The sequence below is a fragment of the Caloenas nicobarica genome, chromosome 1, assembly GCF_036013445.1.
Source record: "Caloenas nicobarica isolate bCalNic1 chromosome 1, bCalNic1.hap1, whole genome shotgun sequence".
Lineage (NCBI taxonomy): Eukaryota > Metazoa > Chordata > Aves > Columbiformes > Columbidae > Caloenas > Caloenas nicobarica.
In genome coordinates, this window is record NC_088245.1 from 53,089,775 (window position 1) to 53,105,554 (window position 15,780).

The window sequence follows — 15,780 nt, forward strand, 5'->3', positions numbered from 1 at the left end:
TGCGCGGCGGCGGGAGAGCGATGGCGGCGGCGCGGCGGAGCGGGCAGGGACCGGCTGCGGAAAATGTGGCCACCACGGGCCGCGGTCCCCGCCGAAAGCGGCCGTGGAGACCCTTCTTGCTGCGCAACGTCGTAGGCAGCCTGCAGGAGGGTGAGTCGGGGCGGGGGCAGCTGCGACTGGACCCCAGCGGGGCTGAGGTGGCGTCGTGGTGGGAGAGACAGCGCCGAAGGAGGCCCGGCCCGGCCCTTGGGCTCTCAGCGGGCAGCTCAGGTGGCTCCGCTCTGGCTGCCCGGCTGGGGCCACATCTGCTGCCTTAGTGCGGGGCTACGTGTCGCCCGGAGACCCTTCCTGTCCGCTGCCCGAGGAGCGTTAAACACCCATAGAAACACAGACTGGTTGGGGTTGGGAGGGACCTCTGGAGATCATCCAGTCCAACCCGCCTGTTAAAGCAGGTTCACCCAGAGCAGATGACACAGGAATGTGTCCAGGTGGGTCATGAATGTCTCCAGAGAAGGAGACTCCACAACCTCCCTGGGCAGCCAGTTCCAGGGTTCTGGCACCCTCACTGTGAAGAAGTTTCTCCTCATATTCAGATGGAACCTCCTGTGCTTCAGCCTGTAAAGTGGTCTGTCATTGGCAAAGTGGCTCCATGGCGGGTCAGGGCCGGTGGCTACAGGGTTGGTTGGGGGCAGCCTGTGTCTAATTGTAGCTCCCAGACCTCAGCATTGCAGACACTGCTCTTTGGTGGCATACTCAGGCCAGGTAGTGACAGTTTAATTAATGTTTATAAATATATAAAGGGTGAGTGTCATGGGGATGGAACCAGGCTCTTCTTGGTGACAACCAGTGATAAGGGGCAGTGGGTATAAACTGGAACATAGGAGGTTCCACTTAAATTCGAGAAGAAACTTCTTCACAGTGAGGGTGACAGAGCACTGGAACAGGCTGCCCAGGAAGGTTGTGGAGTCTCCTTCTCTGGAGACATTCAAAACCCGCCTGGACACATTCCTGTGTAACCTCATCTGGGTGTTCCTGCTCCAGCAGGGGGATTGGACTAGATGATCTTTCGAGGTCCCTTCCAATGCTTAACATTCTGAGATTCTGTGAGTTCTCAGTTTTAGGACTCACTTTTACTTTTCTGTGAAGCTGTATATTTAAAATAAAAGCCTATCTAGAAAATTCCATGGTTGCAGGTTCAGCTTACTGACAGATAGTTATGCAAATGTAAAAATAAATGGATAGAAACAAGAGCATCGGCTCTTACAACATTCTTCTGAAATTTCAACTTTGGAGAAAGAATCAAAGGAAAAGTTGGGACCAATTTGGATTTACTGTCTTTAGGAACTATTTTGTTAATGAATATTATCAAAGTCAGTAGCTGTTAAGACTCATGCAATAAAAAATAATGTATTAGGACAAAACTATGCTTAACTTCATATTGATAAGCTGTTATATAATGAATGAGGCTGAAACAACCATTATTTGGTATTTTCTTTGCAGCTGAATCATTCTATGGTGTAGTATACTTCTGAAGTTCTAGAAAAGCTCTTCCTGGACAGGTGTAAGAAGAAGGTAGTAGCAATAAAAATGCTATTCGTGTGAAAAGCTATAATGGAATAATTGTATAGTGTAATACAGCAATTTAGCAAGTCTTTCCTGTGTCATTGTAGCTGCAGAATACTTAAGCAGACGGTAATACTATTATCAGTGTCTTCTTGAGGCTCTATTCAGGAATCTATTTTTATGTTGCTTATGAAGCTGTCAAAAGTAGGAGAGAAGTGAAGTGTTAATACATCTTTTCACTGGATTTGAAAGGCATTGACAGAAGTGTGTGACATTGAGCGTGCATTAAATAGCATGTTTGCAATAGCATGTGTTCTTAAGGGTTTAGGTGATAATTGTCAGGAAATCTGTACAAGCTGCAATGCGACAGTAGGAAGCAGATTTATAACAGTGGTTTTTTCCTTGAGTTTTTGACTGGCCCTTATTAAAATTAGCACAAATAGTGTTTGTTTCTATTTTGGAAAGAAAATGGATTGAAGTGGTCCTGGCAACAGTTAAACATTTTGGTGCTACTTCAGTGCAGGTGTGTTTAACCTTTTTCCCTATGTTTTCAGGACGAGGATTTGCATTTCGGAGAAAACAACAGATTGAAAGACAATACAGGAAATTTTTGAAAAAGAGAAGAAAAGTCCCTCCACAACAGGATAATCAGTTTACTGATACTTATCCAGAGCACTTGAAACATCTCTACCTGGCTGAGGAAGAAATGCTTAAGAAACGGCGCAGGGCTCCAGATGCTTCAGTTTTATCAGAGGAAAAACTTAATAAAGCAGAGGAGTAAGTTTTTGAAATAGCTTTTGAAAAACAAGTAATTGTTTCCATCATTAAAGAAATGTTTGAGCTCTTTACATGGACTTCAGTTTGGTGATTTGCTTTACTAACCTATATAATTAGTTCTTAAATGTTTTTCCTAATTTTTAAAAAATTTAAACACACAACTTTGTTGTGTTTGCATCAAAATCAGAAAGCAAAATTGGTAATGTTTAGAGCTTGATTCCATTAAATAATGTGACAGATACTATCATGCTTTAAGGATGAGGTTCAGCCCAAGAGTGTTTGACCAATTTCTTACCATAGTTATAAAGAGAAGAACCTGCTTTCAGGTAGCATGCTTTTGAGTATACAGAGTTTTCCTTTGAGTGAATTCCTTTATTTTTAAATTTATGTCACTTTTCAGAAACATTTTATGCATTATCTTTCTGTTCCCAGTTTGACAAGGTGTTGTCTTATCTCACTGTTTTGCTACTGGAATGAGTGATACTGTGTGCAGTTACCTTTTTGTAGTATGGCTAGTTTAGGGGGAATTTTAACTATCAACTTTACAAAAAATGAAATGGAGAATATAGTAAAATGCTACAGCACTGAAGTGTTCTTGATCAAAGTAATAATAATAGAAATGTCGCAATAGTTTGGTGGTGGTGTTTGGGGTTTTTTTGTTAGTTTGTTTGTTTTGAATTTGCTTGTAATAACTGGAAGAAGTTAAATGGAGTCTCTCATTTGCGGTCTAGCAAATGTCAGACAACTGAAACCATTTTTTCCCTACGTGACAGTAATTCCTCCTGAAATTTTGGTTAGGTACATCAGTAAAATAAAAAACCTAGTCACTCCGGTCTAGCACTGTCATGGCAGTCTTTTTTAAAGAGCATTCAAGTACGATGATTTGAGATAATGCCCTTTTGTCCTCAGTAGAAGGAGTGTTGGAATTCCAAGGTGTGTCTACATCTAAATTTTCCTGGGAAGAACACTCAAGAGATGGGGAAAGGCAGTCAGGTCTAAGCCCACCACTGGGAGAAAGGTAGAGTTTTGTCTGGAATAGGCAGTTAATTCATGAGGATGTCCGAAACAGGACTGGTGTTTTCCTTTAAACCAAAGGGTTTTTTAATTTTGCTTAAACTATGGTCATTGTGATCGTAACCTAGAATTAGTAATTCTGCAAAAATGTGACTGCTAATCTGTGAGGTGATGTGATGCGTAGATGCACTTCAGTGTTGTATGGGAATGTAAAACAAGATTTTGGTTAGATAATTCTCTTTTTAGCATGTATTGCGATTTTAAATAGTTTTGTACTTGAGACACTCTTGTCATTACACAGTATTGCCACAAGATGGAGATGAGAAGAAAACAATTTTTTTTTTTTTTTCCCCATGAGAGAATGGTATTTCTAAATGAAAGTATGAGCAAATACCTTCTCTTTCCTTTTTGATCATCTGTCTGAAATCTCCCAGATGATGATAGCTAGTTTTCAACTTTTTGTAGTGTGGGTAATAGGGTAATCAAAAAGTTATTTTGTGAACAGTTGTCAAATACATAGCAAGGCTTATATTTTTCAAATATGAAATGTTTTTGCTACCACACTGTTTATGTAGTGGCTTTATTGTGAATCAGAAAAAGCAATAATTTAGAGCTAAATAACCAGAAAAATCCACTCGAAGTAGTGTAACAGTAAATGGCACTCGTGTTCTTATACTGGTTTTGTGGTGAAAGATAACTGGGCGGTTTTTTATACTGAAATTTGGAAAGAACATAATTTCAGTTCCTAATTTCAAAACATTAAGGACAATAATATTCTCTCTCCTTCAATAAGAAACTTTTGGAAAGGCTTTGTTACTACTGTGCTTTCTCACCTTGCTGTGTCAGGCTGACTTCTCTGGCAGGCAGTCTGCCAACAGCTGCCTGCCCTCCTATCTCTGCAGTTGCATCCATATGTCAGAGCTAGAGATAATACAGCTCTAAGCTAGTGGTTCAGTTTTTCTAGTTCTGAAGAGCTCAGATGATGGGGGGAAAAAACTTCTTTTAGGCACTCTTTAAATTTCATCAAACATCATCCATGTGAAGATCCAACAGAGAAGGTCTGTATGCTGCTAAAAGTTGTGTACAGTCTGGTCTTTGGTACACTCAGCATTGGAGGAGTTTAGTTTGCTATATTTTCACGCGAGCTGCTCACTACGTTACGTGTGATGGTGTTGGCTGTCATGTAAGAATGATGCAAATAGGTATCCATTGAATGCAGAAGGATGAGCCTTTTGAAATCTGTATTTCTAATTAACTTCCACAAATATATGAAAAACAGTAGAAGAGTGGAAGACTGCGCTCTGATTCTGCAGTGACTGTGGGATGTATAGTTATGTTGGCTTGGTGATAGTCTGTATCTGAAATACATGTACTTTTTCTTACAGGTCAGTTATGACTGAAGGGAGGTCTAAGAAGAAAACGTCCAATCAGAAGGCAAAAGAAGAGTATGAGAAAATACAGGCTGAGCGTGCTAGAAAGAAAGAGGTAAATCTTAAACAGAGATCTTTCTTGATTGTAAATGAAGACTAGATTAATACCATTTTTATCTGTCAGTCCCAAATAGGACCATAGGAGAGGAACACAGGTCTTGATATTCTTTTTCAATTTGACAGTGATATTCCGACATGCAGGCATTCAGAGTTATCATGCTCTTTGTTCTTACTGATTTTGTTTGCAGTGGCTGTTAGCGGGATTTTTTTCTTATGTTGGTACATCAAGAAAAGCTTTGAGCTTGATCTGTGTATCCCAGTGGATTATACTAGACTTCTTAAATATTGTAGAAGGGGAAGTAATAACAATACCATCATCTCGTGATGAAAAATGAAGTATCCATCCAATTTTTTATGATGGTACCATAATGCAGTCTTCATTTTACCTTTTATCTGCTTTGACCAACAATTAAATGTAATTGTATCCACGACCAAAATCATTAGTAATTTTTTCCCTTGTTCTAATTTAAATGGACTTCTTCTTACAGAGTGTATCCTAATATTATAATTGTTGAATAACTCAACTGTTATTCACTTAAAACATCCTGATTTAACAAATTTTGTTATCTCCCAATGCATTGTTCGTTGCATTGTAAAATGACACACGTAACATTGTAGAAATTGTGTAACTTGCTGCTGACAAACTAAATTTCAGTAACTACTGTATAAATATTGCATAAACATATAGCTGGATAAAACATATTATTTCTTCAGTTCAGCTGTATGCAAGCTGATCCATGATTCTGGGTGAGTTACATCGTTGTTCAGCTGGGAGCTTATTTTTTGAATATTATATACAGGTCATGCTAACAGAAATGAATGTAATGGCCAGCTTGTTTAGAGGAATTAAAAACAAACAAAAACCTAGCAAGACTGCAAGGATTTTTCATTTAACAGCACATAAGAAGATGATATTTAGGCAAAACAAGCAGTAGCTAAGTGCCACAATAACAGTAATCATTCATGTGGAATACTGGTATGATGATCACCTACCTTACCCTCATATATGTTAGCAAACACTGGATTTGCTGTTATTTTGGGTAAAGAAACAAGCTGAAAGGCACAGTTTTGGCCTCCAGACTGTACAAAAAACCCTAGGATTTAGTAGAGATCAGAAGAAACACGAATGTTAAGTAACAGCTGCCTAAGTAAGATGAATGTTCCTGCTTTCAGTAAGTTTTTGGTTGGTAGCTTAAATGGATGTTTGCAACAGTATGCTGAACAGCAATAAAATTATTAGATAGGAAGTGAATTACAGGTAGAGTTGATGCTACTCTGATTAAAAAAAAAATGGATTATATTAATTATCATTATGATAAAATAAGTGAAGCTTTCTGAATGAAGAGATGTTATCTTTGTAGGCTTTTTTTCCTCCCCCCACTTTCTACTTAGAGATATTTTCTTATGTTATTTCTGGCTAATTTTATTGTCTACATTGTAGAGTATTCTTGCTAATTTTTGTACATCACAGAAGCTATCTATGCCATGGAAAACAAAAACATAATTGATAAATTATCATCTCTTCGGGCATTCTGCAGAAACATCTGCCTTTGTGGTCAGCATGGCCCAGCATTTCAGATAATAAGCTATGCAAATAAATCAGATAATAAGTTATGCAAATAAATCATCCAAATGAACTGAAGCAGTCCTTCAGTCTGATTTGTGATGTCTTGCATATTTTGGTAGGACATAATACAAGTGAAGCAAGCTAGTTAGCTTTCTTGTTGTGGATGTTTGCCTGAATTACTTACTAAAATTACAATATTAGAGAAAGAGGTGTAAGCCGTTTGATTAAAATTTGAGCATGATATTATGATTATCCATATAGTGCTAGTGCCTCCATTAGTGTTTTGCTTGCATGTGTGCTGTCCCCTCAACATGGAAAGTTCATACAGTTGAAAATTTGGTAAGGTTTGGTTTTGTTTTTTTTTTTCTCTTAGTAAATATGTCAGTCTGTGTGTTGCTTTGAAGAGGATGGGTCACTAATAGTTTGGTCCTGATTGAGTTGCCTTGGGTAATGCTGCTTGTGATGCTGCCCTCGTATCACAAACCTGTCCAACTTCCAGCTCCAGATAAGTCCCGTATCTGCTAGTCTCATGCAGATGCGGCCAGTATACTAGCACATCTGGATTAGCAAGACATTTACATGGGAGTTGCTGGATCAAACTCTTTCTCTCTTTCTTGGGCTCAAGGAGAAAGTGGGAATTTTTTTGCCACGCATTTAAGGAAAAAAGTCAAGGAGCTCATTTCACAGAAAGGAAGTAGTACACATTTTAGTGACAAACCTTATCACAGGGTGTTCTTCAGAAGAAAACTTGGCTCTTCTCTTGGAGCTTTAGGCAATATAATATGTTTTGATTGCAGTATGTGCTGGAAGAGAGTCCTGATTAAGCTTTTAGGAGTAATGGTGTTTCTAGTGTCAGTACAATACCTAATTGCCAGTATCTTTACAAAAAGAAATTTTACTGCTTATAGATAGCTTCATAGTTATATAAAGTATGTAATTATCTCATAATCATATCTATTTGTTTAATTTCAGGAAGCAGAAAAAAGAAGACAACAAAGGGAAGAAGCTCAGAGGTTGTACAAGCAAAAGAAGATGGAAGCTTATAAAATATTCAGTAAGAAGACAAAAAGAGGACAGCCAAATCTAAACTTACAAATGGAGTTTCTTCTTCAGAAAATACAGCAAAATACATAAACATCTGCATACATCTTAATTACGGATTTTGAGTTACCTGTGGACATTTTATTAAATGACTTTTAATAAATAATGTCTTTTTGCTTCTATATGACTTTTGTCACTGGCTTCATTTATGTCATCAATCCAATAGTGGAGGATATTCATCCTGAAAATATGAATGGAGTGAGAGAGATGTGGTACTTTAAAAATATCCTGAATTCCGAATCATTAGAGCTTAGTACCATCTGAACATGAATCTACATAGTGTAGAGCATTTGCTTTGTAGCTCTAACACTCCTGCAATTGTGACTACTAAAATTATCCTTACTTGGGTAAAATACATGATATGTGCAATGTAGTGTATATCTCATAAACTGCCAAGGATAGGAGTATAATTTGTGTGCTGTTGGGTAGGGTTTGGCACGTGAAAACAAAGAACATAAACTGTACTTGGATGGCTGTTATTTATCATTCTCCACAAAGAATAAAGCTTAACAAAGGTCCAAAAATGGTTTGAATGTAAAGATCGTGTGATTTATACTTTGCTGATTTATTTTGTTCGTAAACTAAGTGTGACTTTCTAGCTATGATGGATCAGGTAGATGGGTTGAAGTTTTGGTATGCTGAGTACATGAGGTTTCTTATTTTTGTTCTTTGGAACATCTTTAGAAAAATAATTTTCTAAATCTTGTTATGGAGATGGAATTGGTGATCTTTGGCCTAATAAAATGAAAGCATTCTTAGTAAAACTGGAAGTTTGCAATAAAGCAAGTTAACTATTTTCCTTAAGTTTGTACAGGAGAATACTATTATGCTTTTGCCTCAGTCTATTTTGGCAGCCAAGAAATAACAACTGACCTTTTTTCTGCATATAACAAAGACTATTTAGACGTCAAAGTAAGGAATGTCTTGGAATAAATTTCTCTGGACAATGCAGTATTAAGTTACTTACAGTATTAAATTATCTCATTTAGAAGTTGGTGTCAACTGCAAAAAATGCCTTATTTGAAATACACAGGACAAATAAACAGTTTTGAATTTTATGACAAGAGCTGTTAAATGAGGAATAGTTTAGGAGTTTGAGTTGGCTAAAGTGTTTCTTGTGTCAGTATCCTGAGGCTTCTTCCACCTCATCTTTTTATGCTTTTTGCAAGGATTTGAATTTTTGTGCTGTGATGTCACTTAGGAAAAACTGAACACAAGTCAGAGGGCAGTGCACCAACAGAAAATGTGGGGGCTTTTCTTGAATTGGGCAGGTCCGTTCTAGGAGAGAAAGGGAGTGTGAATTTGACATGCTTATTCGGTTTTACACTTTTCCTTCAATGTTATTTTTCTGATAATTGCTGTAATTACCAATTTTGAATGGTTCTACACTGAAACGCTGCAGGAATCTGCAAAGTGCCCAGAAAGTGGGAAAACAAGCTTTGGCATTCACAGTCTTTTTTGATTCTTGTCATTCTTGGCAGCTTTCATTTAAAAAAATGAAAATTACAGTATTTGCAATTATTTTTTTTTTTGTCACTAGTGCAAGAGACTTAAAACATTAGCTTAAGGTAACTTGTGAATAACGTGAAACAATTTCCATTGCCAATTCATGGTTGAAGTGCTTCAGTTTTTTGTTTATGTGTGTCTCTTACGGTATATGATCTTTTATTGTTCTTTGGTTAAGGAAATTATAGATGCAAGTATTCTGAATTGTTATCTTAAAAAGATGTCTTCTCAGTTTGACATCAGTTCATTTATAAACCTGCTGGGCAGATGTTTGCCATGATGTCACCTGGCTGGAAACATTTCAGAAAACTGTTTATCTTACACCAGTAATTCCATTCGTCAGTGGCCATTCTGGATTACTGGTGTCACTATAGGTACTGGTATACAGTCTAAATCCCAGTAGACTTTGAGATATGGGATTTATCTGCAAAGCATTCGGATGGTTTGAATGATGCATTTGAAATCCAGATTTTCTTTTCTTGTGTTAAACTGAGTGAAAATTTTACTATCAAAATATTCCATATGCTTGATTCTTCCTGGAGAATAGGGTAGGTAAAATGCACTAGTAAGTTAATCACTGGTTGGTTGGTTGGTTTGGTTTGGCTTTTTTTTTTTCAGGACTTATGATATAATTTTCCCGCATAAGTCGTTTTGCAAATTGATTCTAAATATACATATGTATCATGTAACCAGTTAGTGTTCTTAGTACACTCAAGTCATTTAATGGTTTTGTATCATTCCTCCTTAGCAACAAGAAGTCTCAGTTGTTAATTAGTGAAAAGAACAGAATTCTGCTCTGAAAAGAAATCTTTTTTTTTTTTTTTTTTTTTTTTACTGGTATTATTTTCTGGTTTTAAGAATTAGAATTTTGAGAGAAATTTGGGACTCATAGTATCTGTTCCACAGTACTGGTCATGAAAATTAAATCTTACCTCATTCTGACTGTAATTGTTGCCCTTTTCTTTAGTCTTTTTATTCCATGATCTTGGTGGTAGCTAATACAAAACAAACCAGGTTTGTCTGAAAGTGCCTCCCTTTCTCCCCTGTGCTTCAGCAAACCTCACCAGGCAGAGCATTGGATCAGAAACCAGTGTGGTATTTCTGTCGTTTCTCCCCATCACTTTTTCTCCTCTATTGCTTCGTTTGATTTGTAGACAAAAAAGGACGATGACCAAGCTCAGCTTCTCACAGACTCTCATATGGGAGACTTTTTTTTTTTTCTTCCCATCAGAAGTTAATTCTTGATGTAAGAGTTCTGAAGAGGAAGAAGCTAAAAGTATGCATTTCTTCACGCTGTGCTTTGCTGATTATGATGAAGGAGCAGCCCAGGACAGCAGGAGAAGCCCATGTGCTCCAGCATCTTGGCTGCTGCCTGAGCTCCTGCACCGTCAAACCTGAAATTAATTCAGCGCCACTGGACGGCAGCGACAGGGCAGCGATGGGTGGCTCAAGGTCATCCAGGCAGAGAAGGGAATTGAACCTTTCATTTACAGGGTAGCACTGTAACAGATGACCCATCAGCTTTTTATTGTGAAAACTGTGGACCTGACTGTGGAGTCTGACCTTTTCATTTACGTCCTGTGCTTGTATTTATTGTGACCATAGTGACTAAACCCTTTTCTTCCTGAGAACAATGCAGCAGCTAGAAATTTTTAGCGATAAAAGTGACCTGTGTCATGAAATCCTGCAGCTCATTTTTCTAATTGGGAAGTCCACAGAAGTGCACAGAAAGAGACTAATCTATTTAATCAGATGTGACTTCAGGCAACACTGAAGATGATAGAAACTACGAAACGGGCATGAATAAGAGTAGTGATCCTGTAGCTAACAGCAGGATTTCACTTTGAAGTAGCTGTCACTAATAATTTGGGAAGCAGTGAACAAATACAAACATTATGGAAATAAATGCAGGTATGTTCATTCAGGAACTATGGATGCTAATTCTACTGCAAGACCCATAAATAGTACAAATGTTGAGACGTGTACCATACAGGAGCCACGTGCTGTGTTGTGCATTGAAGATTTAATTCCATGGGAGCTATTCAAAACAAGACTATGGTGCAGTATGGATGTGGATTGCCCTGTGATACTGATGCACTTTTTCATTGTTCCTGTGTGTTACTTGGAAAAAAAAAAAAACATAAGGGAGCTACAAGAGTGGTGTTTATGATTTTTGTGTACTTTAGAGATCACAGTTTTACAGCTGCTGACCCTGCCATGTAGTGAAAGGTGTTCCGAGACACGAAAAGTAGGAAGGAAAAACAACAGGGAATTTCTGAAACTTTTTTAACAAACTGAAGGTAGTTTTATTTGTTCTGTTTTAAGAATGTAAATGTAACAATCCAACTCTAATGTTCTTAAGGTTTTCTGTAGTCAATGAGGATATCAAGGGTCAAATAATCTTATCTGAACTAAAGTGACAGGTATTGCTCCTAGAGATACATACCTATCGCTAGGGAGCTTGTGGTGCCGAGTTCTAACATCTAGACTTACAGAGGTAGGTGAGATGAATCTTGTCCTGGGTTTTGAAGAAATCTTTGCAAGGGTCATTTGGCAACAATGCTTAATTAGAAGTCTGTGATTCACAGAGGAATTCTGTTAAAATTCAGACATGGAGATAATGCTTTCTGAGCAATACAACAGTATACCAGCCCTGAATGTATCTCGCACACCTGACTGGGACAGGGCAACAGGGCACTGTGTTTGTCAGATCCCTTTGAGCAGAGATCTCTTCATTTTGTGACGGTAGTTTCTCTCTTTGTCCCTCGATTTATTTTTTAGTTAAACAGTAATGATTTACTACAAGTTAGTTGTGTTGTTTTGGTTTGCTTTGGGTTTTTTTGTGTGTTTGTTTCTGGGTTCTTTTGTAGTTTTTTGTTTGTTGTTGTTTTGTTTTAAAATTTTAATTTTTTATTTTTTATTTTTATTTCCTTCTGTGATATAATCGAGTACCAGGACTTAAATTAACTGCCTATAGCAGATGGAAAGTCCATGTCCTACAATTGCTGACACGTCATCCTAATCTAAAAGTCAGACACACTGACATGAAACTAGAAATAATTCTCCTCCTTTTTAACATTTAAAAAAATTAAAACTGTACTGTAATACATAGCATATTTTAGGTCAATGGCCAACACAAATCAGTTACACATGTGGTTTAGATGGCTTTAAGGAGACCCAGGCAGTGAAACACATACAGCAGCAAGTTAATGCTAGATTATGGTAAGGCCTTCATGTTCAGTTGTTAATATCTATGTCCAATTTCTTTTGTTGTCCAGTTAAGTTAGATCAAATAGAAGGTAAAATAATTTTTTTTTTCAGAATAGAATCCTAAATGGAATATTTAACAATGAATTTTTTAGTTTGTTCTTAGTTTCAAGGGCTGATCGTAGTTTGAACGTAAAAGTATCCACCAGACTAATCAGGCTGGCGCTGTTAAGTGTTCTTTCCCCAAGAGCCACATACAGCAACTGAGTGTTTATAACTGAAACAGTCTTCAGGCTGATATAATTTATGCTTCCTACCTACACCAGATTTGGGTTTGCTCCACGATGACAGGACTGCTGTATTTTTCTGGAGGATTTTCCAGGGAGGAATGGGAGTAGCTGCCCTCCACAGATGGCTGTCTCGTTGGCAGGAAATTCATCTGGTCTCAGCATTTAGGATTTACTGTGCACACACAAAGTCTGTATTCCGTGCACACATAGCATGTCTGATCTGGTGCAGACTCGTCAGATTTATGGCAGGAAGCTTTACAGCTGATCTCTGCAGATACTGAGCATTTGAAGCTTCTAGGAAATTTACTTCATGTTTACATACATGGCACAAAACTGCTTTACTCAGCATCCCTGACAGATGGCAACACAGCGTTCAAGTCTACATCCACCCTACTGGGTATTTAGAAGTTATGTGAAAATGTTAGGTCATGAAACTTCATCAGACAACATTATTGGATACAAAAACCCCACTAACACCAAATATTTCATAACTCTATCTGTTAATCAATTGAAGCCAAGCTTCTTTTTTTTTTTCTTTTCGTAAGTGCGGTTGCTTTTGTGTGTCCTTTTCCAGTTTTGCATCTTATTTTCTGGTGATAGCTAAAAAAAAAGCAACATTCTGCACTTAGGATCATGGAGCATAAATCTACTGGAGGTAGGACATCTCTCAGATTTAAAGCTGTAATGTATGATATTTTATGTTCTGCTATCATCATTAATGTGCATTTTTGTCATCTCAGATAAATATCCTGTAATATAATTTCTGCTCTTGAGTACAACACATACATTTCATTCTCTAAAGACAATGCAGTGAAAGCTTTTTAATATACTGTTTTGATTTCTCCAAATAATGGCCTATCTGTAGAAATTATAGATGTAAAAAGCATGAATTCTTACTGTGTTACAATTTCTACTGATATTTATGATTTTTTTCTGCTACTTTTTTTTCCCATTTTTTTTTCTCCTTCTAGGTAGTATAAATAAAACTAGTGCCCTTGGTGGAAAATGGTATTTGAGTTTAATGAGGTAGACAGAGTTCCTTTTAAAATAATCTGGTATGCATTAAAATACATTTTGTTGTTGATAAACCAATACACATTACAATATCAATTTATTCAAAATATGATTTTTATAATGGTCACGTAGGTGTCAACATGTTCTATTACACTGCAGATTTGAAAACACAAAACAGTATTTCATGTGCGCTGTGCTCAAGATTAAAGCAAAGGAAAAGGGATATAAATTACACATCTATAACCACACACGGGCATCTTTAAACACGAGTCTGATTTTCAGGCAATTCCTTAAGATGGTCGCATTTTAATTTTAAAACTATGTCTTGTTGTCCAGGTAGTAGTGATTGCTATTGTCAGTGTTATTTTTAAAATCAATTATATATATAATTTTGTGGCAATTTCACTTTCTCAACCTGTAAGTATAGGAGCTGTTGCTCCTCAATCCGTTTTTAAAGTAGTCTGCTCTGAAGGCAATCTGCTCTCAGATGCATGGAGATAATGTATGGAGGTACACTGGTAAATTGCCTTTGCTCTAAGAGCAATAAATCATGCCAAAAATGGCAAACACTTTGTAGTTAACAAATACTTTCATTGGGAGTGCACAGAGAGGACAAAACACAGCTAGAACAGGGGAATGTCCTCCACTTGTCAAAATTCCAGCTGTGTAAGTGGGGGCAGGACAGACCTTCCAGCCCATGTCCTCACTTCCCATCTCTGCTCAGAACAAGCACACATAGGAATGGGTTTAATCTCAAATCAGTGGGGCTTAAGCACATGTTTGAAGTTAATCATACAAAGTAAGAGAAACTAAAAAAGAAAATAAAAGGCTACCTTGTCCATCCTCTGACCTCTTCTGTTTTGGTTTGTTGTTCTCGTGTGTGTTGTTTGTTGGGGTTTTTGTTTATTTGTTTGGTTTTTGTTTGTTTGTTTGTTTGTTTGTTTTCCTGAAGTTGGAACAATTTGTCTTACAATTTGTATTTATTTCTGATAGAGTACTTTTCATTACATCATACCTGAGTGCACCAGAAAAGCAAATGAGCAGTTACACAGTGGCAGCAGCAGCACAGCAGGAGCTCATTAAGAGCAGTACTACCTTGGAAGCTTTCTGAAACATCAGATTTTTGAGGCATTGTCAGAATTAAGTGTATTTCTGTGGGAAGCCTGAGCTAGCGCAGGCAGTAACCAGGGAGAAATTTTTCATGAATGTTTTAAATTTTAAGTAAATTCTGAATATTGCTTATACCTTCAGCCTTCACAACTGATGAAATCCTGAGGTATTTTGAATACAAAATGGACTTTAATGCCCTGTATGTGATGAAAATGAAGATTGTTTGCCAACTTCCTTGGTTCTGAAAGGTAGAGGTATTTTGCGAAAGTAATATATTGGCACAATTTTCACAGTAGCACCCCTAGTTTTTAAATATATTTAACTTTCTGAAGATGGCTGTATTGTAAACTCCTTTACAATAGTCATCACCTGCCTGGGATTTAGATTCTCAAAACAAAAATACGGGTATGGTGAAGTTTGAATGTATACTATTTAAGGAAAAACTTGTAACTGAAAGGGGAAAAAAAAAAAAAAAAAAAGGAAAAGAAGTATTAAGAAGTGAGCTTAACCTGAAACTATAATGTGCAGGTAAGACTGTCATAGTTTCCTATTTCTTCAGAATGTCATTTGGCAAATATGAAATTAAACTACCCCAGACCTTAGGCAGCTGTAAAAAAACCCCACAACACCACAAAACAACAAAAAACCCCTGAAAAGCAGGACCAGCTAGAAGCATTTATGTCAGTCAGTTTGCATCAGGTGTCTCTCAGAAAGATGTGGTATCCTAAAAATTACGAAGTTGATACAGAGATGATTCTTTGACCTGTGCTATAAAAAAGTCAGAATAGATGATTAGTGTATGACTTGTTTGCAGTTTGAATTGCTATCTAATATGTTTGGGGTATTATTCCTGCTCCACCAAAACCTCATTTGTGCTGAAGACTGCAGATTTTTGCATCTCTTAACAGTTGCAGATTAATTACAGGCTGAAAAGCTTTTCTTTATCCTTTAATTTCATTGTCTTATAGTTTCACTTCTATGGTAGTAGTACTAAATCATAAACAGTTCTTTGCAGATAGTCGTGGGGTCCTTGTATGTGAAAGAAGAGATTTATTCCGGAGTGGTTTTGATATTAGATGTAAGGAAGATGCTGTAATTAAAGTGATGGGGGATCAGAGAAGTATGTTTTCTACTTCTCTAA

General features: G+C 37.3%; 1 protein-coding gene across 1 annotated transcript; it reads left to right on the forward strand.

The window, feature by feature from the left end:
• Positions 1–11: 11 nt before the first annotated feature.
• Positions 12–7,636, forward strand: CCDC59 (coiled-coil domain containing 59). Its single transcript, XM_065654078.1, has 4 exons — positions 12–150; positions 2,118–2,340; positions 4,740–4,839; positions 7,384–7,636. The coding sequence occupies exons 1-4, from the start codon at positions 21–23 to the stop codon at positions 7,543–7,545; spliced, it is 615 nt and encodes a 204-aa protein (XP_065510150.1). The 5' UTR covers positions 12–20; the 3' UTR covers positions 7,546–7,636.
• Positions 7,637–15,780: the final 8,144 nt, after the last annotated feature.

Bases quoted from the DNA above. Each gene is read 5' to 3' on its own strand.
- CCDC59 (XM_065654078.1), top strand. From the start codon at position 21: ATGGCGGCGGCGCGGCGGAGCGGGCAGGGACCGGCTGCGGAAAATGTG. The intron at 2,341-4,739 runs GTAAGTTTTTGA...TTTTTCTTACAG, and splicing joins AAACTTAATAAAGCAGAGGA to GTCAGTTATGACTGAAGGGA. The intron at 4,840-7,383 runs GTAAATCTTAAA...GTTTAATTTCAG, and splicing joins AGCGTGCTAGAAAGAAAGAG to GAAGCAGAAAAAAGAAGACA.